The sequence below is a fragment of the Pholcus phalangioides genome, unplaced genomic scaffold (genome assembly GCF_987345545.1).
Source record: "Pholcus phalangioides strain wild (caught in Gottingen) unplaced genomic scaffold, Ppha-v1.0 ptg000014l_1, whole genome shotgun sequence".
NCBI classification, from domain to species: Eukaryota; Metazoa; Arthropoda; class Arachnida; order Araneae; family Pholcidae; genus Pholcus; species Pholcus phalangioides.
This window is the reverse complement of record NW_028301607.1, coordinates 975986-1000711: the sequence shown is the minus strand read 5'-3', so window position 1 is coordinate 1000711 and position 24726 is coordinate 975986. Positions and strand designations below refer to the sequence as shown.

General features: G+C 39.4%; 1 protein-coding gene across 2 annotated transcripts in view; it reads left to right on the top strand.

Moving 5' to 3' along the window:
* The window catches only part of LOC149077889 (uncharacterized), a 67529-nt gene extending 44125 nt beyond the window's left edge, over positions 1-23404 (top strand). Inside the window, exons 1-3 of one of the 2 annotated variants that reach the window (XM_089241493.1) lie at positions 8555-8592; positions 20345-20469; positions 22995-23404. In XM_089241493.1, coding sequence (XP_089097619.1) covers positions 8573-8592; positions 20345-20469; positions 22995-23242 — 393 coding nt within the window. In that variant the 5' untranslated portion in view covers positions 8555-8572 and the 3' untranslated portion in view covers positions 23243-23404. Of the gene's footprint in view, positions 1-8554; positions 8593-20344; positions 20470-22994 lie in introns of those variants that run through there. The other variant, XM_089241491.1, reaches the window with a different exon arrangement.
* The last annotated feature ends 1322 nt before the right edge of the window (positions 23405-24726 follow it).

Sequence of the window (24726 nt, the reverse complement as noted above, 5' to 3'; positions counted from 1 at the left end):
GGTGTCAATTACCTCCAGCATTACTTCAGACATTAGTCGAGTCCATGCCACGTCGTGTTGCGGCACTTCTGCGTGCTCGCGGGGGCCCCTACACGATATTAGTCAGGTGTACCAGTTTTTTTGTTTCTTCAGTGTATATATACCTCTTAACATGGGGGTAAAATATCACTAAAAATACTATATATATATATATATAACCATTGATTTATTAGAAATTTTTTCACATATTTTTGATTAAATATGCTATCCTATGCTGGTATAAAATTTTACATATCGCTAATATTTAATTTTCTTTTTAAATTTCAAAAACATACATTAAAAACAGCATGCGCGCATGATAAAATGACATGACATCGATGTAACCCTGCAATGTTGAAATTAAAATGAAGGAAACGGTTCGTTTACGAAATGATTTAAAAGATTGAAATTGCACACATTGACTCATTCTCATTTAAAATTTAATTTAAAATTTAAATTTGGAAAAATTCAAAAAATTGAAACTAAATCAATAAACCCCAGTATTACAGTGAGATAGCGTTTAATAAAATCCAGACCATTTGGATGACTAACCCAGAGAATGTGGATTGACCAAAACAGTGTGCAAGTATGTGAGTGACCAAAAGAATGACCTGGTGAGCGAGGGACGAAAACAGTGACCTGGTGAGCGAGGGACGAAAGCAGTGACCTAGAGGATGTGAAAGCACGTGAACAACCGAAAGACCGAAAGATAGCGACACACACACATATATTTACGGTACGAGAGGTTGGGGTTAATTAAGCAGGCTGCAGTCCGGGACGACTGTTTTGGAGAAATGAATAGTCAAGAACAAGACTAGAATGGATTGCGGTAAAATTTGTATAGCCCACAGGCCACAAAACAATGAATCCTCATCCGGAAGGAGGGCCTAAAATTATATGGTTTTAGTAAATTGCTCGAATTTTGTGGGGAAATATGACTGAAAATGAGGAAAAAAACCCTGCTGAGCTGAATAATTTTTTTTTTATTTTGGTGGTACCAAGGGTCCTTTTTATTCTCCAGATAATGGGCACATTCTCTGTAATTTCACCTGCACAGACTTTTTTTCTACGTACACGTCAGTCAGAGACTAAATGTATATGTTTTGTCTTATTAACCATGAAAGAATGTCTTAGTTACATCATTAACAACATAATATAACATTTCTTAGTCCATAACCAACAAATGGGTAAAAACAAAATTTAATCAGCCAAAATATGGCTTTAGAAAATAATACAAGCACACTCAGTACAGTATTATATTGAGAAACATCCCCCCCCCCCCACTTAATCAAGACTCTCTTCTGCCATCTATCAAATAAAATTACAACCATTAATGATCCTTTAAAAAAGAATTAGTAAATAATGAAGTAAGCATAAAAAAACAACATAATACGATATTAAAAAATATTTTTAAGCAATAATATAAATTAAGTTAACAAATTTTCTGAAAATTTTTAACAGTTGATATTTTTGTACAGTAAAATAATATAAATAAATAACGCAAAGCATAATTATAATCGAAAAACAGGCCATGTGGGTCTTATATGTTTTTCGATTATAATTATAAGAAACTAAGGGTGGTCAGACATTTTGAAATTACTGATATTTCATTACTTTCTGCAAATATTAACTGTTAAAATTATAAAGCAAAATTAAGTTTTTTTTAAATATTATTGCTTAAAAAATTATATATTATCATTATATTATATTTCTTTTATACACATTTTATTTTTCATTAATTCTATTTCGAAGGAACATTAGCCATTGTGTGTTTTATTTGAGAGATGGCAGAAAAGATTCCAGTTTAATCATGTTCCTCAATATAATACGAGGTAGCCATATAAACTTTAAAAATTCATAAAAATCGGACAAATAACCGAAATAAAAAAACGGTTTGTGCAGGATTGGCATCGCTAGATCACGAAGTTTTTTTGACAGGAAAAAAATTGCTAAAAAATCGGCCGATAGGTAGCGCTGACGTACACAAACCAAAGTAAATATACGCAAATAATGAACAGAATGCCTCCAAATCGTTTATTACAATAGTATGTGCTCCACATGACCACCACATTGCAGGCGAGTCACAAATCTAGCAACGGCAGAGTGCAGCAGGTCCGAATGTACACACACAGTAGTATATTTATAGGAGAGCTAAGCGGGGTTATAACCCAGGGCGGCAAATTCTTAGGGGCGGCGAATTTTGGAGCATAGAGAGGGGGAAAGAAAAACATTTTTTTTAAATTCACGTTTCGTAAACGCGTGGAAGTGTCACATGCGTCATGTCTATCGTAAATAATATATAATTATTAAACCATATTGTTTATTTCTTGTGTTTCTTCCACACATACTGCCGTCGAACTACAAAAATATATGATTGATGACCACCTTCAAATATAGATATGACGATGACCTTCCTATTTACCGCGTGCGATCTTCCCAAATAGTATTGTGACAATTAGAGTTGGGTGGGAGGGTGGGTAAGCGTCCAGTGAAGCAAAGCAGCACTCATTTCAGATTACTGAAGTTGTTGGAAAAAAGACAAAGAGTTCATCCGACATCCCCTAAAGAAGGGGGGGGGGGGTATCTTCTTCGGAGAGCAATCGATGGAGAGTGTTGGTACCGTGGTCAGGAGAAAAAAAAAGGGGGTTCTTTCCGTGACTAGAGGCTGCTAAGCCAGCCAGCTGACCACACAGAACGTTTCAATAGCTCAATTATACAGAACATTCCATACTTTTTTTTTTTTTTTTCAAACCGAGCACAACTCAGGTCTATCGCCATAGGCAATTTACTACCTAGTGAGTTGTGCCGGAAGTGTAAGTGCGTGTACCTAACAGTCTGAGTCCGTATCTAGTGTTGTGTATGATTTTTCAGTGCTGCCATCTATATCTCAGAAGTGAAGTGAGTGATGTGTAGTGACTGAATATTTGTACTGTTTGTAGGACTGTTGCTCTCTGTGGCGAGACTTTTTAACGGGGAGATCGGCTCGCATTTGCGCCTTGAAGTTGGGAACCACAGAAAACCAACTTCAGCCGACCACCACTGTGGTGAGGCTCGAACCCGGGTCCCCGCGATGCGAGTCCGTCATTATGACCACTCGACCACCACAGCAGCAACATTCCATACTGTGTGTGTGTGTGGGATTTTAACGATGCCCGCCATATGAGAAAGAATCTTCTGCGACAAAAATTATTTTATTGGCTCCGGTCGCGGCTTTGGTGAGAGTCTTTAAGAGTGGGCTATGGTTGACCGTCTCGCGGGATGGAAGCAGTGCTATAAATAGGATGGATGAATTCTATTACAATATGATTTTTTTTAACTTGTTTGAGAATCGAAATGAGATGAAGCTGGTCAATCCAAAACAACATCTGTTTGCGGTCACTAATTGGAATATAAAGAAATCGTGGTACAGAATGGTAGGCCGGGTCACGCGACTGACTGTCCAGCTGCTCCATTACTGAACAGCTCTCTTCATGTGACGTTTTCCAGAAAAAAAGGAGAGGGGGAAGACAAATGTGGAGCTTGGCAGAACCCACATTTTTATTAATTTTATACAGTATTGCAAAACTACGTTTGGTTATAAACGCGGGATTACCAACAAAACGGAAAAAAGCTCCCCTTAATTTTGCACTTTCTGGACGAAAACAAATTAAGTACACATATGAAATATAGCTATTGATTTCTGATCAATAGCTAGTTCATAGGTTTTGTATTTTGTGAGAGTTTTCTTTAATGATAATTTATGAACAATCACCGCAATTCAATTTTAGGTAATTTGGAATCCTCTGTAAGGGTGTGGACATAGTGCATCCGTATTTCCGATTCTGGAAATCCGATGTTCAATCTCGTTTCGAAAAGCAATTTCCAAGAGATTGGCCTATTGAATCACACATGATATTCAACTGCCAATAAACCGAGTATCATTTTTAAAATTCGCCAGCATTTGACAAGCATTGCTGAGCATTTAGCAAGTATTTCCGAAATAAAAAATAAGCATTTAATAATTTTACATCAGAAATGTGCGGCGGATGCGGGGCATTATGTCAAGTTCATAAACAAAAATTATATATTGATTGTTCTTTTTCTTTCCGATACAGCGACACATACGTTCATTTGGTGATTATTCCAAGAAACGTGGTACTGTATTAAACTACATGTACCGCAATAAAAAAAATACACGCAATGAAATATAGAAACAAAAGACCACAATGAAATATATATTAGTTATATTGCTCATTTCGTTTTTAATTCTAATAAAAAAAATTAATTACCACTCGGTAAATCCCATATTAATTCGTATTTAGAACCAATTTAATATAATAAATTTGATTATTTGAAATTTTGGAAAATTGTCTGGAAACTGACGAGCACATGCCAAGTTTCGGAAACGTTTCGTGAAGCATTTTTGGTCACTGATTTGAAACGTGGCTCATTTTTGAATATCACTAAAATTGATTTCGGTATAACAGGGGGAAACTATAAAGTATGTGTTATTCTAACCTTTTAAATACTAAATTAACTTTTCAAAAGAATTTTTTACATAATCTATACTATTATTATATGTTTTTATTATGTAGCTTTCAATATAAAAGTATCATGGGGTAAAGAACAAAAATGGAAGGAACAAAAGCAGTTTAATTAATAAGAATTTCCTTGTTTCTAAGTATTTAACTGAGACATCCGAATTCGAAAAACGGTAGAAAAGCGGCAACAACTAACGGACAACGCGTCTTTTTCCAACTTTTCTCCGATATTTGAATTCAGATACATCTGCGAATATTGCACTTAGAAACGTGGAAATTTTTAATTTTAATTTTAATAACTATACAATCCCTTGAAACATGAATGACGTAGCTGAGATTCCTGATTCCACACATTTACATTCCGCAAGAATGACTTTAATACCAGTCACCGTTTTCTTGCTAGTCCCATTTTGAAAACCGTCAGGTGATTGTGGGACACTGTGCATTCAAGTAATGCAAGCATTTAAATCACACGAGTGCGCAAGACCACTCGCAGGCCCCGTCTAGAATTTTAATCGGTCCACGAAACAATTTTTAAAAAGTATTTCACTATTTCAAAATACACTTTAGGACCTGCGTTTAAACATAATATGTATAGATGTTATGTAATGCATTGCTGATTTTGTTGCTAGTGTATAAAAAAGTACGCAGAAAGTATTTCGGCACCATTAGTGCTGAGATACTTCCATATTCGAATGTATGCATCATACATCCGAATTAAATTTATCAGTGCTTTTCATCGATGTGTAGACTCATGTGGGCCGGAGGTTGAGTAACCTAAAGTAGGGGGTTGGACCCCCTACTTTTTTGAGTTGGATATTCATGCAATAACATTGATTTCAACTTTTTATTTATATCTTCTCATGCATGAAAATTAATGTCTCCGTATTGTCTTTTGATATTCAACTGCATAAATTCATCTGGGTGAGGATGTTTTAAAATGAATTATGGGCCCGTAAAAAGTACATGGAAAAAATTCCACAGCTTTAATTAAGCATTTTTGGAAGCTGAAACAGGCATGAAATAGATAACTTGAAGTCCAGGGGGGGGGGGGGGGATCGAAATACCTAGTGCCCCTTAAAAAAGGAAAAAAGTATTCATTTCTATGTTTCTTTAAATCTAGATTTGTTTATTTCATGAGTCTCGCAGGAAGTCGCCATATTGGTTAACTTAGACACGGTTTGCATGTCCCTCAAAGAAAGAGGGAGATATCACGTGATCCAAACAGCCTCATTGAAGAAAACCCGGGCAGCGCCGGGTATTATAGCTTGTACGATGATCATTATGGATCAGAATAGGATACGAATACAGGACAGAAAAGTAAAATTTAGGCGCAACTATATACATTATCATTTTTTTTGTCTTTTGTTTGTTTATGATTTATTAGTAGTGGTATGGGGGGGGGGGGTAAAAAATTTAGACTGAAATAGGAGAGGGCAACAAAAGCGTAAATACGGCCCTGTGTATATCTGACACCTCTCGGTGGATCGCATCTTTCAGTTCCGACAGATTGGATGTACCGGATCGATACACCCGAGATCTCACCAGCGCCAACTATCATCTGTTTTTTTTAGCTTTTTATTTTTTTCCTGTGAAAAAAATTCCCATGACCTAGCGTTGCTAACCCTGCAAACCGGACCGCCGTGAGACAGGTTAGTTTTACCCTACTGTTGAAAGCCGGTGTTCTCCGGATTGATACAGTGGGAGAGGCTTTAGCTTGGTGCACGTTTTGCACTAGGCCCTGGAGTCAGCGGCTTTACCTTTGTAACTATAGCCAAAAACCACACGACGGACATTAAGGGGAGCGGCACCTCCCACTCGAATCACTCTCCACCGGCACTCGACTCGGAATTTATTTCCGTTTCGCCCTGCCAGAGCATGTGCTGAGCAGGATGGTGGCGTCCGATTTACGAAAGTTTACCTGTGTACCTAATAGGGTGGGACAGGGGTGTATCTAGAGATAACCCCGCAAACCGTTTTCTATTTCCGTTATTTTTCAGGTTTTTATGAATTTTTAAAGTTTCTACGGACTTTTTGCCCACCCTGTACATCCTGTACTGTATAGTTGTTTACTGAAAGGAATATTTTGGATGATAAAATTTCAGTTTTACCCGGTTAAGGACGAAAGTAACTAAGACTGGCATCATTTTTTCATGGGTAATAAGTTTACAAAATATGGACGTTCATAGTCTGGGAATGACTATGAATGAGAATACTTCCGTGTAACATACGCAGCGATGTAGAAAGAAATGCCCTATGTTGTATAAATGGTAAACATGTTATTTTGAAATTCTATGCGCAGAGAAACAGGTAAGTGCAGGTGAAATAAAAGACAATGTGCCCCCCCATCAGGAAGAAAACAAAATTAGAGGGCACATTTCATGTGGGAATAAAATTTTTCCTTTTTTTCTACGTGAGTAACATGTGTGCACATCATGCCCCCCCCCCCCCACCTCCAACTTCATAGAGCCAGTCAGCCAGCCCCCGTAAACTCAGATCTTTGGTGGGTACTCCTCAATATTGAGTTTATACAGTAGTGTGAAAAAACCGACAACTCAGATAAACACCCTATGATTCATGATGCAATGATGCATCATGATTATTTCAAGCACAGGCCAGAGTTCCTTCACGGGAGATCTGATGATGGTTATAATAAAAGCTTTTTATTCGTGAATATGCATCCAATAGAATGACGGGGCTCCAACCTCTTGAGTCCCAACCCGATGTTCCCGATCGGGCACGGCACGGAGACCCATGGTGCGAATGCAAGGCGGCAAAAGTCAAATGCAATTTGAAAAAGTCTCACCGCAGATAGCAGGCAGACCAACAACACGGTACTGACATAACATTAAAATTCAAGTATTTCCATGTTTACTTCAGAAAATGGAAGACAGATGGCAGCACGAACACAAAATAAGCGCAACTCGACAACATAAATACGTTAGGGTCCGCACATACACTCAGAACACGCATTCCGGCGTGTGCCGATTCGTTAGAAATTCCGTAAAGGAATTCGTACGAGGTGCGCGTAGTAGTATGGCCCATAAGCCGATATCTTTGGTGGGATCCCAGGTAAGACTCTTAGCGGGCTCTCTCTCTTATGAACTTTTAGTGTGAAAAACAAAAATTATGATGAGGATGACCCTGGGCGCCGGACTGGAGCTCTGCCAGCCCCATCCTCCTCGTAGGGGCCATGCTGGGCCCTCAGTTGAATAAGGGTTCCGCGATAAGATCTGGCACAATGATTTATGTCAATAAATATGTATATTAAGAGCAGAGACCCTCTGAACATGGGGGATATAGGGGACGGACCGTGGCTCCTCCTAAGCCGACCCAAAACTATAAGAAAGTTCAATATTTCGGTTTAAAAAATTTAAATATCGGAAGGAAATACCTTTTATATGCTATTTTAACCAATTTACGCTAATTTAAATGCTTTCTGGAAGGTGATAACTCAAAATTGCTCTTAAAGACAATTTTTGTACACTCCCCAAGCCAAAGGTCGATCTTGCGTACGGCCGTGATTAAGAGGTGGTGCCGAGGCCCTCTTTCATTTTGCCCTGGGGCTATTACGCTGTTGAGACGGCAGTAGGGACAATTTTTCTTTTTGCTGAATATTATAAAATTTGTTCAACTTCCGTGAAACAACCTGATTATCATCAAGGGTGCCGCTGAACAGCAGTATAACCACCAAGGGTTCCGCTGAACAGCAGTATAACCACCAAGGGTTCCGCTGAACAGCAGTATAGCCACCAAGGGTTCCGCGAGAAACTCTACCCCCGATCTAAAAAACTGTCGCTCTTCCGAAACGCAATATCGAATAAACTCCTGCCGTCAGACAAAAAAAAGGCTTACGCAAGTGATGACCCCACGGTAACTTTGATCAATGATATAGAGCAGTGTTTCCCAAAGTGGAAAATATCACCTCCTGGGACGATGGAAGCGTCCGGGAAGAGGTGGCAGAAGCTTTGGATTTAATATAGGATCCTATGGGTTGACTTGAATTTTAGGGCGATCTCAAGAATTCAAGAGGAATGCCGTCTTCAAACGATTCGTAAGTCGTTTTTTTGTCTGCTGCCAACTAAACATGACGTAAACAGATAAAAAGCCACCCTCTGACGTCTTAACGCAGAGGTCTCTAACCTATTTCTAGTCGCGAGCACTGCCTGTACCCGTCATCAAAAAGAAGAGCACCCCCTTCGTACGGCAAGTTACGAATGCACGAATTCAATCCTTGAATGCAATTTTTACAAGGTGTTGCCATTGGAACGTTGATCGAGCGCTCGCTCACGAAATAGAATACTCTGGGCACTGATATCATCGAGCACTCTGGGCACTTCAGGGAGCACCGTGGTGCTCGCGAGCAACGGGTTGAAGATGCCTATCTCAGCAGCTGGGACTCCCCAATTTATATAAGGTCTCACAGAATTAAAGATTCTGGTAGTGTGTGTGTGTGTGTCTTCGGTTGCACATTTTAACAACAAATTAAAGAGTATAAGTAAGTAAAACTAATTAAATAGTATAAATATATAACTAAGTTTATTTTTTTTTTTAAATAGCTAATATTTTTCTGTATGGCAAAATATTAGCTAATATTTTTTTAATGCTAAAAATTTACTTACGTAATACTTGAACGGCCCCTAACCATCGAAATTTCCAATTTTTCCTGTTTCTGTTTTTTTTTTTTTTTTTTTTTTTTTTTTGCAGCAGGGTCGTCTTAAGAGCATCATGGGCCCCCGGGCCAAGTTATTTCACTGAGGCCCTACCTGTTAAGTTATCGAAAAATTCAACTACTTCTAATCATAGGCGGAGATAGACTTGGAAGTCTGGGGGGGGGGGGCACGATGATGATGATGTCAATTCATATATTCATTAGATCAGTCGATTCCATTTTTGACACTGGGGGGTCTTCCCACGCCCCCTCCCCCCCATCTCCGCCCATACTTCTAATTTTTCTGAGGCTCCTCTTCTCTATAGGCCCATGCGTTAAGACGGCACTAGCTTGAACTCTTAAAATGGGTATTTCCCACCGTTTGATTTAAATTGTTGGTGCTTCCATCTAGTATCAAAATTAGAGATGACTAGAGCCCGGAAGTTAAGGCACTAAAAATGCCTAAAATAGGCACTAGCTGAAAAATCGGCTGCACTTAATCCGTCTGTAAATAACTGCATTGCAATCCAAATTTAAATTGATTTCAAGTCCGAAATAGAATTTTACTAGACTCTCAAGAGAATAGGCCAATTCCAGGGCCGCCATTACCAAACGCGGAGACAGAAAATGATTTGTTGGGGGGGGGGGGGCTCTTCTCGATTTACGAATAATTCTCGTTTATATATTTGTTCTATTATTAGGAATATAATCATTATAATTTCTATACTTGAAACATGGCTGTGTTGTTTTACTTTTGTAAAAATATATATCTACTCTATAATATAAAATCACAAACAAACTCGAAAAGGGCCTGTTGCTAAGCAACCGAGTGACGGAAGTGGGTGAAATTTTTGAGTGACGGAAATCTGTTACGGAAGTGGGTTCGATTCATATATCGATATTCACATTCATATATCGTACATTCATATTCATATATTCATATATCGATATGATATCATATATTGGGTCGATATTCACATATCGGGACCCATTTGACCCATCGGGACCATATTATGTGCATGTACCAAGAGGCTCCTACATCCTACAGCAGAGCCCTTAGGCTGGAATTTAGATTTCGAGCCCCCAAACCAGCTTTTCAGGGGCCCCTCTGTGATTAATTTATAGTGTGAAAAATCAAAAAGTGATAAGAATCGTTGTGGCCCCTGTCAGCCCTTCCTTTGTGGGGGGGGGGGGGGGAGGTCCATGCCGAGAGGTATATATATGTATAATATACACACACAACAGCAGTGCTCCCAACACAGGGTCGGGGTACCCGGGGAAGATTTCACGTATAAGTAAAAAGTTTTCATTTCCAGGGGCCCTTGATGGATCTCATTGTTTTCTTGCTGCTTTAACGTTGAAAAATTTCGATAGCGGAAGCAAAAGATATATCCAGTCTGGGGCCCCACCAAAAGTATGCGAATTGGTGTCCCGGGTAATTGGTTGGGGGGTCCTGGATTTTATTCGTTGGTAAAACGAATACAAATGAAAATTTTTCATGGTACTCGCTCCGTGGGATGGCCGACAAGCTTCCAAGTCGGGGCCCATGTTTACAGGTTTCATTTTGGGTGCCCTGGATTTTATTTGTTGGTAAAACGAATACAAATGAAAATTTTTCATAGCACTCGCACCGGGGGATGACCGACAAGCTTCCAAGTCGGGGGCCCTATGTTTACAGGTTTCATTTTGGGGGCCCTGGATGAATCTCATTCTTTTCTGTTTTAGAATTTGCAACAGCCGAAGCCCAAGATAAAGCCAGTCTGGGGGCCCACCAAAAGTATGCGAATTGGTGTCCAGGGTAATTGGTTGGGGGCCCTGGATTTTATTCGTTGGTAAAACGAATACAAATGAAAATTTTTCATGGCACTCGCTCCGGGGGATGACCGACAAGCTTCCAAGTCGGGGGGCCCCATGTTTACAGGTTTGATTTTGGGGGCCCTGGATGAATCTCATTCTTTTCTGTTGTAGAATTTGCCACAGCCGAAACCCGAGATATAGCCAGTCTGGGGCCCCACTAAAAATCTGTGTATTGTGTCCCCGCTACTGGATGTAGGGCCCTGGATTTTATTCGTTGTAAAATTGATAAAAATGAAAAATTCTCACAGGGGGGTGTCCGACAAGCTTGCAGGTCAGGGCTTCATGGAAATGTTGGCAGGTTGTAATTCGGTGCCCGTGAATGTATCTCATTGATTTTTGTGGTTTAACATTGTAAAATTTGCAACACATCGGTAGCCCATGATATATCCAGTGTGGGCCCCACTGAAATTCAGCGAATTGAATCTGGGAACCCCATGGGGAAGTTTTCTGGGGATACTTGATGAATCTCATTTGTTTTTTGTTGCTTTATCATTATTTTCATTAAAATTCGCTTCTTCAGTAGGCTGGTGCTTTCACACGTCCCTTTCCCCTTTTCCATAGCACGCTGATGAAGTGGGACGAAATAAACAAGATATGTTGGGGAGAGAAGTGGGGGGGGGGGGTGGCCGCCAATGGCGGCAGGGGGGCAGAGCCTCCCTAGTATATATATATATTTCATATTACCACGTATGCGGGACTCCTTCGAGCGCGGGGCCTTGTGTGGCCGCATCTGTCACACACACCCCTGAGGGCGATTGTTATCAATTTAATTGAATACTAAATATGCATGTTTAAATAAATAGCCACGATTGTTTTCAGAGCATTTATGGTGCAAAAAATAAAATCAAAACAACATGGGATCCCAGAGCCCCTGTCTGCTCCTACCCCGCCTTGTGTGAGTTATTGCATCGATTCAAGACACTCTTGGGGCTATCATCGGTCCGCTATACACATACAACGCAGTCCAGTGCCTGCGCGAGGCCAGGGTCATCTTAAGATCATCGTGGGCCCCCGGGCCAAATGAGTTTTCTGAGGCCCTACCAGGCAAATTCTTGAAAATCTCAAACAGGTCTCATTTTTGTGAGGCCCCCGGGCCGTGCCCGATGCGTTCATCCGAGACAAAATCACTCTCGTCTAACACCATCCGGCCAAGGCAAAGTTAATTCATGCCAACCAATCTCTCAGATCACTTGGTTGCGTCTAAATGGGGCTGGAGGGGGGGGGGATTGATTGATAATTAATACTGAGTGTTCGAAAATTTTAAAAAAGCAATTCTTTTGGCGTTCTCGATGCCCAAAATATCCAAGTTTTACAGATTATGGCCTCTGAAATTTACTAATAAACTTTAAACTATGTTGAAACAGGCATTTCTGGCACAAAAAAGAAATCATTTTTATCAAAAAAAAGTTTAAAATAGGGGGAAAAAAGGCATTTTTATATGGCATTTTGCGTGAACTTCCGGGCTCTAGAGGTGATTAATACAGAACCAGGGAAGAAGCAGACTAGAAATAAAGTGAATTTCCACTGTTCTAATACACTGTTTTTGCTGCCATCTACTGTCAAAAAGGAAGATGACTCAAATCGTGCTAATGAGTTTCGGATCAAGAAGCAGCAATTTTCATTCAGTGTAGTTCCCTACGAGAAAAGCCCACAAGCTGAACTGGATTGCAAGTTCAGTTCTTTCTCAAGAGCATAAGGAACCATGAAAATTAGAGTACCTATAGAAGCAGACGACAGGTGAATTCCGTGCGATGCAATGTAGAAAAAAATCACGTGCGCCCCTCCCCGCCTGTCGCATTTTAACCTTCTAAACGGTGAAGACTCATATATGAGTTCGAAGACAACTACCGTCATTTCGGCCTGAACTCATATATGAGTCCGAAGACAACTACCGTCATTTCGGCTCGAACTCATAAATGCGTTCGCCAAGAACCAGTTCCTTCCCCCGTCTCATTGTACGGTAAGTGACAGGTACACAGTGTCGTCAAACTGCCCCTTCCTGCAACAATACAGTCCTCTGCTCCCCAAACTTATCAATGTTTGAAAAGAAGAATAGCTTATTGAGAAAAGAAGGATTACTTGGTTTGAAAAGGGCGCAAATACCCACGTTGTAGTTGAAAAAAAGAAAGAAAGAAAAGGAAAGTTTTTACCAGTAAATTAGAGATTGTTAATTTATTTGACAAAAATATTTATTATTCGTATCTGAATATTCGTTTGAATATATATTCAAACCTATGAAATTTAACCACTGTTCTGAGGTTTATTCCAAATCCAATAATTCATTCATCATCCACGCAGAAAGCTACAGCTTGTGCTAAGAGAACTAGTTATTAGTTCTTTCTCCAGTTATTACTAATTATATTTGAGCTAATTCACTCGTTAGTAGCTTGGTTAGGGCAGCGGTTCTCAACCGGTGCTCCGTATGCATTTACGGTTACAATTTTGGTTCAAGTTTTCATTTAACTCTTGCATATTGGGACCAACTCTTTCATGTCCCCCATCGGGACTAAGTTATGTGTAAGTACCGAGAGGCTCCTACTTCCTACAGTAGGGGCCCCTAGGATGGGAGAGATAGCGGGCCCCAAACCAGCTTTTTCACGGGCCGCTCTGTGGTTAATTTATAGTGTGAAAAATCAAAAAGTGATAAGAATCGTTCCAGCCCCTGTCAGCCCTGCCCTTGTGGGGGTCATGCCGACATTGTATAATATACATAAATCACCGGTGCTCCCAACACACGGGATCTTGGTACCTGGGGGTGGCATTGCACATATATCTTCATGGGGAAGTTAAAAAGCTTAATTTCCAGAGGCCCTCGATGGACCTCATTGTTTTCTTGCTGCTTTAAAACTGAAAAATTTCCGATAGCGGAAGCCCAAGATATTTCCAGTCCAGCCCCCCCCCCCCCACCTCATAAAAATCTGCGAATTCGGTCCAGAGTGATTGCGTGGGGCGCTGGATTTTATTCGTTGGTAAAATGAATACAAATGAAAATTTGCCATGGCCCTCACAGGGGTATACCCGATAAGCTTCCAAGTCGGGGACCCCGTTTCATTTTGGGGGCCCTGGATGAATCTTATTCTTTTCTGGGTCCGGCGTATTTTGTTGGGGGCGATGGGTTTTATTCGTTGGTAAAATGAATACAAATGAAAAATTTTCGTGGCACTCGCAGCTGTGGAAGTCGGTAAAGCTTCGAGGTCGGGGACCAGGGCCGTCATTTAGCTTTTTCCGGGGGGGGGGGGCAAAGAACATGTACTCAATGTATGTGTATATATATATAACCCCCCCCCCCCCCCCCAATGACGAGCCTGTCGGGGACCGATGTGGAAATTGATAGGTTTCATTTTGGGGGCCCTGGATTAATCTCATTGTTGTCTTTTGTTTAACATTGTGGAACTTGCAACAGCTGAAGTCCGAAATAAATGTATTTTGTAAACGTATTTTGTTGGGGGCTATGGGTTTTATTCGTTGGTAAAATGAATACAAATGAAAATATTTCATAGCACTCGCAGCGGGGGATGACCGACAAGCTTCCAGGTCGGGGGCCCCATATGGAAATTGACAGGATTAATTTTGGCGGGCCATGGATGAATATCATTTTTTTCCGTGGAATTTTGCAACAGCAGAAGCCCGAGATGAATCCAGTCTGGGTCCCTCACTAAAATTCAGCGAATTGGAGTCTGGGGACCCTCGTGGAGAAGTTTTGTGGGGTTACTTGATGAATCACATTTGTTTTTTTGTTGCTTTATTATTGTAAAATTCGCTTCTTCAGTAAGCTGGTGCTTTCACGTGTCCCTTTCTATAGCACTCTGATGAAGTGGGACTAGATAAACAAAATATGTTGTGAAGAGAAGGGAAGGGGGGATTGGCCGCCAAAAGCGGCAGGGGGGGGGGCAGAGCCCCCCCTAGTATTAAGATATTCTTATACAGAATGCATGTCATTTTACTTGCGAACCAGTAAATCCAGACTTGTAAATACAGCAAAATAACAGGTGCTTGAGTTAAAAAAAATCACATCTCTGTTGCACTTTCAATTGTCTATTGTGTGCCAATACAACAGCTGTTTTATCGGACTTCTTAAAACTGGCTATTCTTCTAGTACCCACAGTAGGTACAACAGATAAGTGTGCCCAAAATGACCATGGTGCAACAAAAATAAATCGAAAATGAAAGAGAGAGAGAGAGAGAGAGAGAACTAGTGAACGCATTTTCTCAGAAAAGGAACCTGTATTGTATCAAATAAACGCCGAGGCAAGTTGGCAAACCCTTTTTTTTTTGTCAAAATGGTTGATGCAAAGATGGAATGTCCTGTTTTTTCTCCTTTATTGTGATGTTACTAATAGTTTTCTTTGTAAAGATTCGCGATCCCCAAAAAAAGTTGAGGAATGTAAACTTCCTGGAAAAGGTGCAGAAATCTCTCTTGTGATAAGATTATCCGCCTTAGGCGGTGATAAACTTGGAAGTCTGGGGGGCACGGCCAGTATTGCTGTGGGAGCAAGGTGATGATGATATCTATACACATATACATTAGACTAGTCGACTTAACCTTTGACGTTGGTGGGGAAGGGGGGGGGGGCGCAGTGCACCTCATGCCACCTCCCCGTATCTCCGCCCATGTGATCTGCTACTTTTTGAATTCGAATTCAGTCATTCCCTTGGATTCCATGCCATTTTTCACAAAAATAAAAAATACCAAACTATTACTCGATTCTCGAGTAAAATGACTTCCCCTCATTCAGTTTTTCGCTCGATATAATCAGATAACTCAATTTTTTTTTAAATAAAGTATTCCAACATTGACTATTGTTCATTTTGAGGCATATTTCTGGAAATTTTTAAATGCATATTTTTGCACTATAAATGCGTTTTCTTTTTTTTTAGCATATTTTTCATTTCTGACTTATTTCTGAATTCCGAAATGGACGATTTTTCTTTTTTTCCTGGGTGTATTTCCTCTCAGGGAAATTTCCCCACTTTAAATACATATATATATAAATAAATAAATATATATATATATTTTAATTATACGTATATTTTTCAATACTCCCCCCCCCCTACATATTCTGAGCCTTTAGGGCAGGCATATTAACGCATTTTTAAGGCACATATTTTTATATTTTATGCATATTTCGGCATTATAATATGAGTGTTTTTGCTTCTTTTTTTGATTTGTTGGAACATTCCAATTCATTTTTTATCTCTTTCAAATGCATATATAACTTTTTTTTCAATTTTGCGTGCATTTTTTTTTCATTTTTGATGCCATAATTCGGGAATATTCAACGATGGTTTCAATTTTTCGCATATATACATCCTTTCCAAAAAAATTAGAACACCCAGAAATTTACGAGAGCAGTTCATGAAATATTCAAGTTGGAAAGCGCAGTTCAAGGTTGTAGCAGTACAGTTTAATTTGCATTTTCCTTTTCTACCATGATCATATCATATGAGCATTCATATCTTGAGCATATCGGTGTCAAAAAATTTGCATAAAGTAGATTAAACGCGTCGTAAAATACCAAATTAATTTTTTCCTCTTTGTTTCAAAAAATTGGAACACTCCGAATGCTGTTTGAGAAAATTAGAACATTTGTCTTAAAACCTATTACTGTATTACATGAATTTTTTCATGCAAATTTACATCAACTTGATCGAATAAGAGTTTCATGTCTTTCCTCGTTATGTATGCAAACCTACAAGCATTCAATGTTCGCAATACGGGTAGAAAAACGGGAAATTTCTGAAAAACGCAGAAAATTACGAATGTATTTGCTAGGACTGTGGGGGGGGGGGGGACGCGTGCTGATATCGTACGAATACATTGTGCTGTGGCCATCTTTGGTCTTGGTCATGGATTTTATGCATCAAGACATTCAATTTATGAGTGTCCGGCACGGCACAGACCCGAATCGGGCCTCAGCTATAAATTCCATCTTCGCTATCGGCTCCCCGATAGCGGTTTGCAATTGATCAGTTTTTATTAATTTATTTATTTTAGCTCGAGTCCGCAATCTCTTGATAAGACTAGTATCAGGTACAATCATCAGATATCACGAAACCATCGAAATATCGATGAGGTTTGATACACATTGGCGAATTCTTGATACTATCTGCGTTTTTCATCTTCAAACGAAGTCTTCAGAGGAAACAAAAAATAGAGGCCAATGGATTAGAAGACATTTCCAGATAGAGGTGTGAACGTTAGGCTCTCTACCTTTTGATTCCAGAAGTTGAAGACGTATGCTATGGAGAAAGAAATTGCATTTTCTATCGTGATTTTGACTCTTTCTAAGCTATTACTTAATTGCTGCAGCAAGTCACATAGGTGGAAAGATGAAAATGTAAATTACAACCATACCCTTAATTTGAGCTTTCCAACTTGAGCTCTTTATGAACTGCTCTGGTAAATTTCTAGGGTGTTCTAATTTTTTGAAAAAGATCGGATGTTTTTATTTCATGGTATATTTCGACATTTTTAAAAATGCAGATTAAACTTTATTTTTAATGCATGTTTTAGCGTCTAATCCGGGCTCTAGTTACAACTTTCTTTCCCGTTTTGAATTCCAGAGACTTTATTTACTTCTAGTATTTGCGTATTTAAACATTTTCTCAGTATGTTACTTGTTTTCATGTATTTTTTTTTTTTTTTTGTAACATGATTTAATGCACCAAATTTATATATTTCAGAGAGAATTCTTTCATTATAATCCGATGCAAATGACTGTATATCTAATATGCGTATTCAATCTCACTAAACCTACGCTCATTATTGAAATTAACTCCACGATCATAAGATATCATGAAAAAAATAAATGAATATTCAAAAAGAATGTGAGTAAAGCATTGAGAAGCAGTTTTATACCCGAAAGTTTTGATAAATTAATTATTTAATGATGTTCCAAGGTTGGGAAGTAGCTGTAGTTTTGCTCGAATAGATTTGGTGTTACAACATTTTGGTTACAATGCCTTGCCTCGAATAGTAGTAATTCCAACAACACTGATTTAATCAACGCACATTATTTACGAAAAAGCTTTGCGATTTTCAAAAAAAATTTACATTTTAGGTGAACCTCAAAATCGCGAGAACATACTGCAACACTTGCAAATTTAAAAAATACAATTAAAATATTAAGGGGCATATATATAGAATGCTTCTCGAGATTCAGAATACTTAGAGTGTTCAACTTGAACATATTGGGACATTTTTAAATACCTAGTGGATGGGTTAGTAATTTCTTCTTAGTACGTTCTGACATTCCGTTACTAAGTTAATCATATCAATATTTCACAAGCGAAAGCATGTAAATTTTATTGCCTGTTAAATCTAATCTATATTGATAGAGTTATTTACCATAGAATGCTGAGCATCTATAAACACGCTACAATAATTTCGTTCAAAATTTTGCGTATATCCCGCCTTTATGTGTTTTTTATTTAGTTCGGAAAATAGAAAAACTTTGGAGAATGAAAGGAGAAAGTACATTTCTGGGAAGAAAGGGTCAATCACCGGGCGTTACCAGCCTGTCACTTCGGTTCAGCCCCCTCTCGACGGCTTATCATGCATGCCAATTACCCATTGTCACATATTGGGGGGAAAGCATTCTAGAATCACGTGACCCTGTGGTCATTTTGAAAAGATTTCGTGAAAATAAGTAGCTTTTTTTGAAGAGGTTTTGTGTTCGACCCTGAGCCGTCGATAGGGTTAATATATTTTTATAATCTATGGACCTAGAAACTCGGAGCCAAGGGGTTCCTCCTACAATTGGACCCGGACCAAACGAATGCCACCAAAATTATTCAATTAATTAAACACAAGATATTTTTTCATCTTCTTTTAGTTGCGCCCTCAAGAAAGTTTTGGAACCCCCGCTCCGGTTCACCACCTATAGTGTTTGCAAAGTATAACATATATAAAATTTCAAATTTCGTCCCTGTTCAGGGTCGTTTAGTTTGGGAACGAGAAAAAAATTTTGGGACTCCTTTCCCCTTCTCCTTCCTTGCATTAAATATCTTTCACACGCATAATTTATGTCTACGATAATTTGCTTGAAGGACTACTATAGGGGCACTCGCTTCCACACTTTTCTGGTCATTCACTGACCTGGTCCCCCCACCCCGTCTAAAAATTCCCTATATTGCATAATGTAGCGTGTTAATTTGTCGTTCAGCACAGATAGCGAAATTCTGTGCGCAGAGAAACAACAGGTCTGCGCAGGTGTAAAAATTACAATGTCTACCCCCTCTTCCCATCTGGGGGGAAAAGTCAGAATTAACATTTCATGTTAGAATAAAATTTTTCCTTTCTCTCGGCTCGATGCTCACCCATGGCGCCCCACCCCCCACATCCTGGAGCCAGGCCACCCTAGAATGAGTACTTTGGTGGGCGAATTTATAATGTTAAAAAAACAATAATAATAATATTTGTTTTTACTGTTTTTTCGAACCTGGTAACCCTACTTAAGAATCAAATTCAAATAACTTTCTTATTGAGTTTAATCAATTGCATCAGAGATGGCGCTACAACGAAGTGATAAACTGTTAAAAAAACCTTTGTCATTACTTGTTATGGGTAGGCTGACCATATTTCTTTGAGAGAAATACGGGACATTGGGATTCCAAATACTGGAAAATACGGGACATCGCTAATTATCGCCAAAAACTACGCCAAAACTAAACATTGTTGCCAAATATTGTTGAAATTACAACTCCATAGCATTTAAGCGGCCCGTGGCAAATTTTCATATTACTCAAGTAGGCGCATGACACATTCACATATCACTTGAGTGACTTGCGGCACAGTTCCAGAATACTTGAGCAGATCGTGGCACATTTAGAGATCCCTTAACTGACAGGCACAGTTTTAAAGCACTTCAGCGGCCCGCTGTGTGGTTCTGCATTACCAAGTTACCTGCGGCACATTCAAGATTGCTTAAGTCATCCACGGCATATTTACGGATCATTTGAGTGCCACGCGACGCAGTTCCAGAGCACTTACGTGGCCTGCGACACATTTCTAGAGCACTTGAGTGAGCCGCAACACATTTCTAGAGCAGTAGAGTAGGCCGCAACACATTTCTAGAGCACTAGAGTAGGCTGCAACACATTTCTAGAGCACTTAAGTGGGCCAAACACATTTCCGGATCACCTAAAAGATCCTCGGAACATATAGAGATCACTGAAGTAGCTCTACAGAGGGCAAATAGGAAGATTGTTACTTCAAGTGCCCACAAACTAGGGAAAAGTCTTCTCTCTATATATGGTCAATATAAAAAGATGTCTATTTCATTTATTCCCCTCGTAGAAGTTGCTGGTTGACTCGCACGAGCTTGGAGAAGAAACTGATTATAGTGACGACGTTGCTGCTCATTCTGAGTTTTTGCCTCGTCATTTCAGTGGTGGTCATCAACGGCAACAGGAAAGATTGCCGTGAGTAGGGATTCGTATGAACATTTCCTTTTAATCTTGGGTCATTTGAATATGAATCCAGAATTAGATCTAATTTATACAATGGGAAGATATCTTTTGATGCGTTTTCAAGCTCAAAAGTTTCTTGTATTTGAGTTAGGTTCGTTATTTCGAGACATCTCTGTGAGCTAAATTTCGACGATCCATGCCGACTATGACAAACACTTTACACAGCGGATATTCTTTATGGCGTCTGGGGAATATACGGTGGTACTAGATTCACGTAATTTGTTACTTTTACCCGTCCTTCCTGTTTTTTAACCGAGTAATCAACTAATGCCCTACACGAGGGAGCGTAACCCTTACTACTTTCTAAAATGGATTTCTGAATAGAACTTTATTTTCTTGTAAAAACATTTACAAATCAGGTTGATCTCGTAACCACTGGATTATCCCCTAACGAGGTATTACACGCAAGACCCGTGGCATATGTGTGGTCCTTGAGCGTTCTGACGTGTCCCACCGATTATTTTTAAAAAGTTGCTAGAGAAACATCGGAAAACGATTAAATGGAACCCCCCCCCCCCCCGTGCGTTATACACTCGACGCTCGTTGTAACGAACCCACGTCATAGCGAGTGCCGACTGTACTACGATATTTAGAATAGTAAGTTGCTTTCCAGATTCGTCACTAACGTTATGTATTTGGTACCTTACCATGGTCATCTTAACAAGTTGGAGTCCCTGCCGCCTCTTTTGGGTCCCCTGATTTCATATTCTCGTGAATATACAAGTCGCCATCTAAAAAATACATATACACCTTCATTACAGAATCTACAGAAATTCTGAAAAAAAAAACTTAGGGAAAGAAATAATTTCAGAACTTTTGTGAAATAAATGATTTCAGAGTTTTTGAAGGAAATGATTTCAAGAATTATTGAAAAAATAATACTAGGACTTGCCAAAAAAAACATTCAGAATCATAGCAATTAATTTTCAAATTAATACAATCCGCTCCGTGTAATATGATTACATCGAGACTCAAAGTTTCTGATAATAATAACCAAATCACAACTATATCCAAAAAATGTCCCGTTTGCACGTACGGTGAGCATACACTCCGTTTGGCCGACGGGATGTATGGTAAACGGGTATTGGTGAAGCGCGACAAGACTCTTACTTTCCCACATAACTGATTGCAAAATATTCATTCGTTTCCATTTTCTAATACCCCATTCTAAAAAAGGACCTCTTATATATATCCAATTCTTGCAATACCCGAAAGATATCATTATCAACGATTCTAATAAGCGGCGTCGACTGTATAAGAAATACTGTAACTAATCAAAAACACATTCAGAATTAAGGGAAAGAAACCGATTCCAAAATAAGCAAAAGTCTTAAATTATTTGAGGGGCCCCGAGTTCATTTCGGGGCTTTGTCAGCCCATCTGCTACGATGTCAGTTTCCGTGCGTGCACATTGCATTGATTCTTATGAATTGGAATTCCATCTCAGAATTTCAAATATCGCGGTGTAAGTTGGTGTCCCGTGGGCTTTGTGAAAAGTTTCGATTCGGCCCGCAATATCAGAAAGGTTGAAAACACCTGTCATAAAGCTCCACGGCGAAAATCTTCACCGAAAAGTGTTTGCCCCCTCATTTCTTTAATGATTGATATAACATTGAACTCATGCGAATACGTGCTTTGCTGTTGAAGCTCTTTTACAGGGAAACGATAATTTCACATCAGAAGGTTTTTAGGGTTTCCCGGTATATGGAAAGGGGTTTCTGTCTTATATTATTTCTTCATTGACTAAGACGTTCCAGATGTTTCGCAGAATTCTGATCAATTATTAATGCTATGGGAAATTCATAAGAGGGATATAGACTCTCGTGACTGCGGTTATGAGAAATTATTATGTTCAAAAAGGTAAAGCGAGATAAAATAAGTCACACGTAACAAATAGTAATTTCGATTTTAAACTTTGAAATTTGTTTTACAATCGTGTTTTACTTTTGTATAATCGTCACATGGCCGTACGACCCACTATGTGGGGGGGGGGGGAACTATATATATATTTGAATATATTGTGATTATATGAAATAATCGCCGCATCGATATGCATGTAATGCATGCATGTCGATGCGGCGATAGTCAGCGATAGTCAGCCATGAGGTGAAATTTCTGTAATTACTGTTTTCATGTATTCTACTCGTAAATACTGTAACTGATACAATATAAAATACATATTTATAATTCTGTATATATGGTCTACATATTTTACATATCTAACATCACAAATATTTGTTAGAAATGCTTGCTAATAGCTAAGCACCTCTTCCGAGAGTTAGCTGAAATGTAATTCACTTAGAGAGGTTGCTCATATTTCATTATTATACGAGAATATCCGCAGTCCGTTTCTGGAAGATGTTCTATCTTTTGAAACTGAAATTAATGTCGGCATCGCATTTGCTGATGCTACGCTCTGCAAGCCGTCTTGATAAGACGAATATTTAATGATCAATGTTGTATGTTTTTAATTGTAGTGACTACCACAGCGCCTACGGCTAGGGAAAAAACTGCCAGTCCTCATACAGATACAACAGTGACCGGTAGTGATACAGAACCATCAGAGACTACTGGTGCACCTCCTTGGATATCAACTGCGACGGATGTCAGTACATGGCCCGCAGAAACTGCGACGGATGTCAGTACATGGCGCACAGAATCCATAACGGATGGCAATGCAAGGCGCACAGAAACTATGATAGATAAATGGCACAACAGACACTGAAACTTCTGCTAGTCCTACCCCCTCTCTACTACTTCCAGCAGTTTAACTTCGTATAACAAGATAAATGAATCATCAAATAACAGTAATAAACTTTTATTTTACATGTACAATTCGAGAATATTTCGTCCGTTAGTGTCAAAAAGAAATAAAGGATTCTTGATGATGTCAAAGTACGTTGTTGATTTTTATCAATGCTGCTGGCATTTTAATTATAGTGGCTGTAAATATACAGAAGTATATCGCCCGATAATATCCTAACATGTTCTACAAGATCTTGATTCTTAATATTTTTTGACTAAAAGTGATAACTTTCTTGATGAATGTCATATATTTACATATTTTGAAAGATGCAAAAATGGTCAGAAGTGGCCAAAAGAAAAGAAAAAATCAACCTCTTCCCCAAGTTACTAAACATGCCTGCCTCACTCTCGAACATTCTTTTAAATAGGCCTCTATCATGTGAGTCTTCTCATCAAGATGGAAACTGATATTTTCCCTTCGTGTATCGTTTACGAATGATTGCGATTATAAGTATCATTCACAAAACCATACCCATGGCAAACCAAGTTATATGATTCATGACGGAACAGATAACACGCATAACGCTCCACACACACGATACTGTCGACAAGTATTACAGTAGTAAGCAGTATTATATCAACACGATTTTTCGAGAACCGATATTCAAAGTCAACACAAGCGATACGATCAAGTCCGTATACATTTTTAATTTTAAAAATACTGACCCTCCATGAAATTGTTGATCACTCTGATATGATTCTAACTTGTCCTTCACAAATTATTCAGCAGGCCGGCATAGAGCCCGAGTGGCGTGGTGATAAGATGCTCGTCGACCACCGTGAAGGTTACGGTCCCAGGTTCAAACCCGAGAAGGATATAAACTGAAGAGCCAAAAAAGCTGGTACAGGCATGCGTACGCAAATAAAGAGATATGGAACCAATCAGAGTACGGTGCTGCAGTCGGCAACGCCTATATAACACAACAAGTGTCTAGCATAGTTGTTAGATCGGTTACTGCTGCTACAATGGCAGGTTATCGAGATTTAAGTGAGTTTGAACGTGGTGTTATAGTCGGCGCACGAGAGATGGGACATAGCATCTCCGAGGTAGCGATGAAATTTGGATTTTCACGTACGACCATTTCACGAGTGTACCGTGAATATCGGGAATCCGGTGAAAAATTAAATCTACGGCATCGCTGCTGCCGGAAAAAGATCATGCAAGAACGGGACTGACGAGAATCATCAACCCTTCCGCAAATTGCTGCAGATTTCAATGCTGGGCCATCAACAAGGCCGCTGTGGTGGTCGAGTGGTTATAGTGACGGACTCGCGATGCGAGGATCCGGGTTCGAACTCCACAGTGGTGGTCGGCTGAAGTTGGTTTTCTGTGGTTCCCAACTTCAAGGCGCAAATGCGAGCCGATATCCCCGTTAAAAAGTCTCGCCACAGAGAGAAACAGTC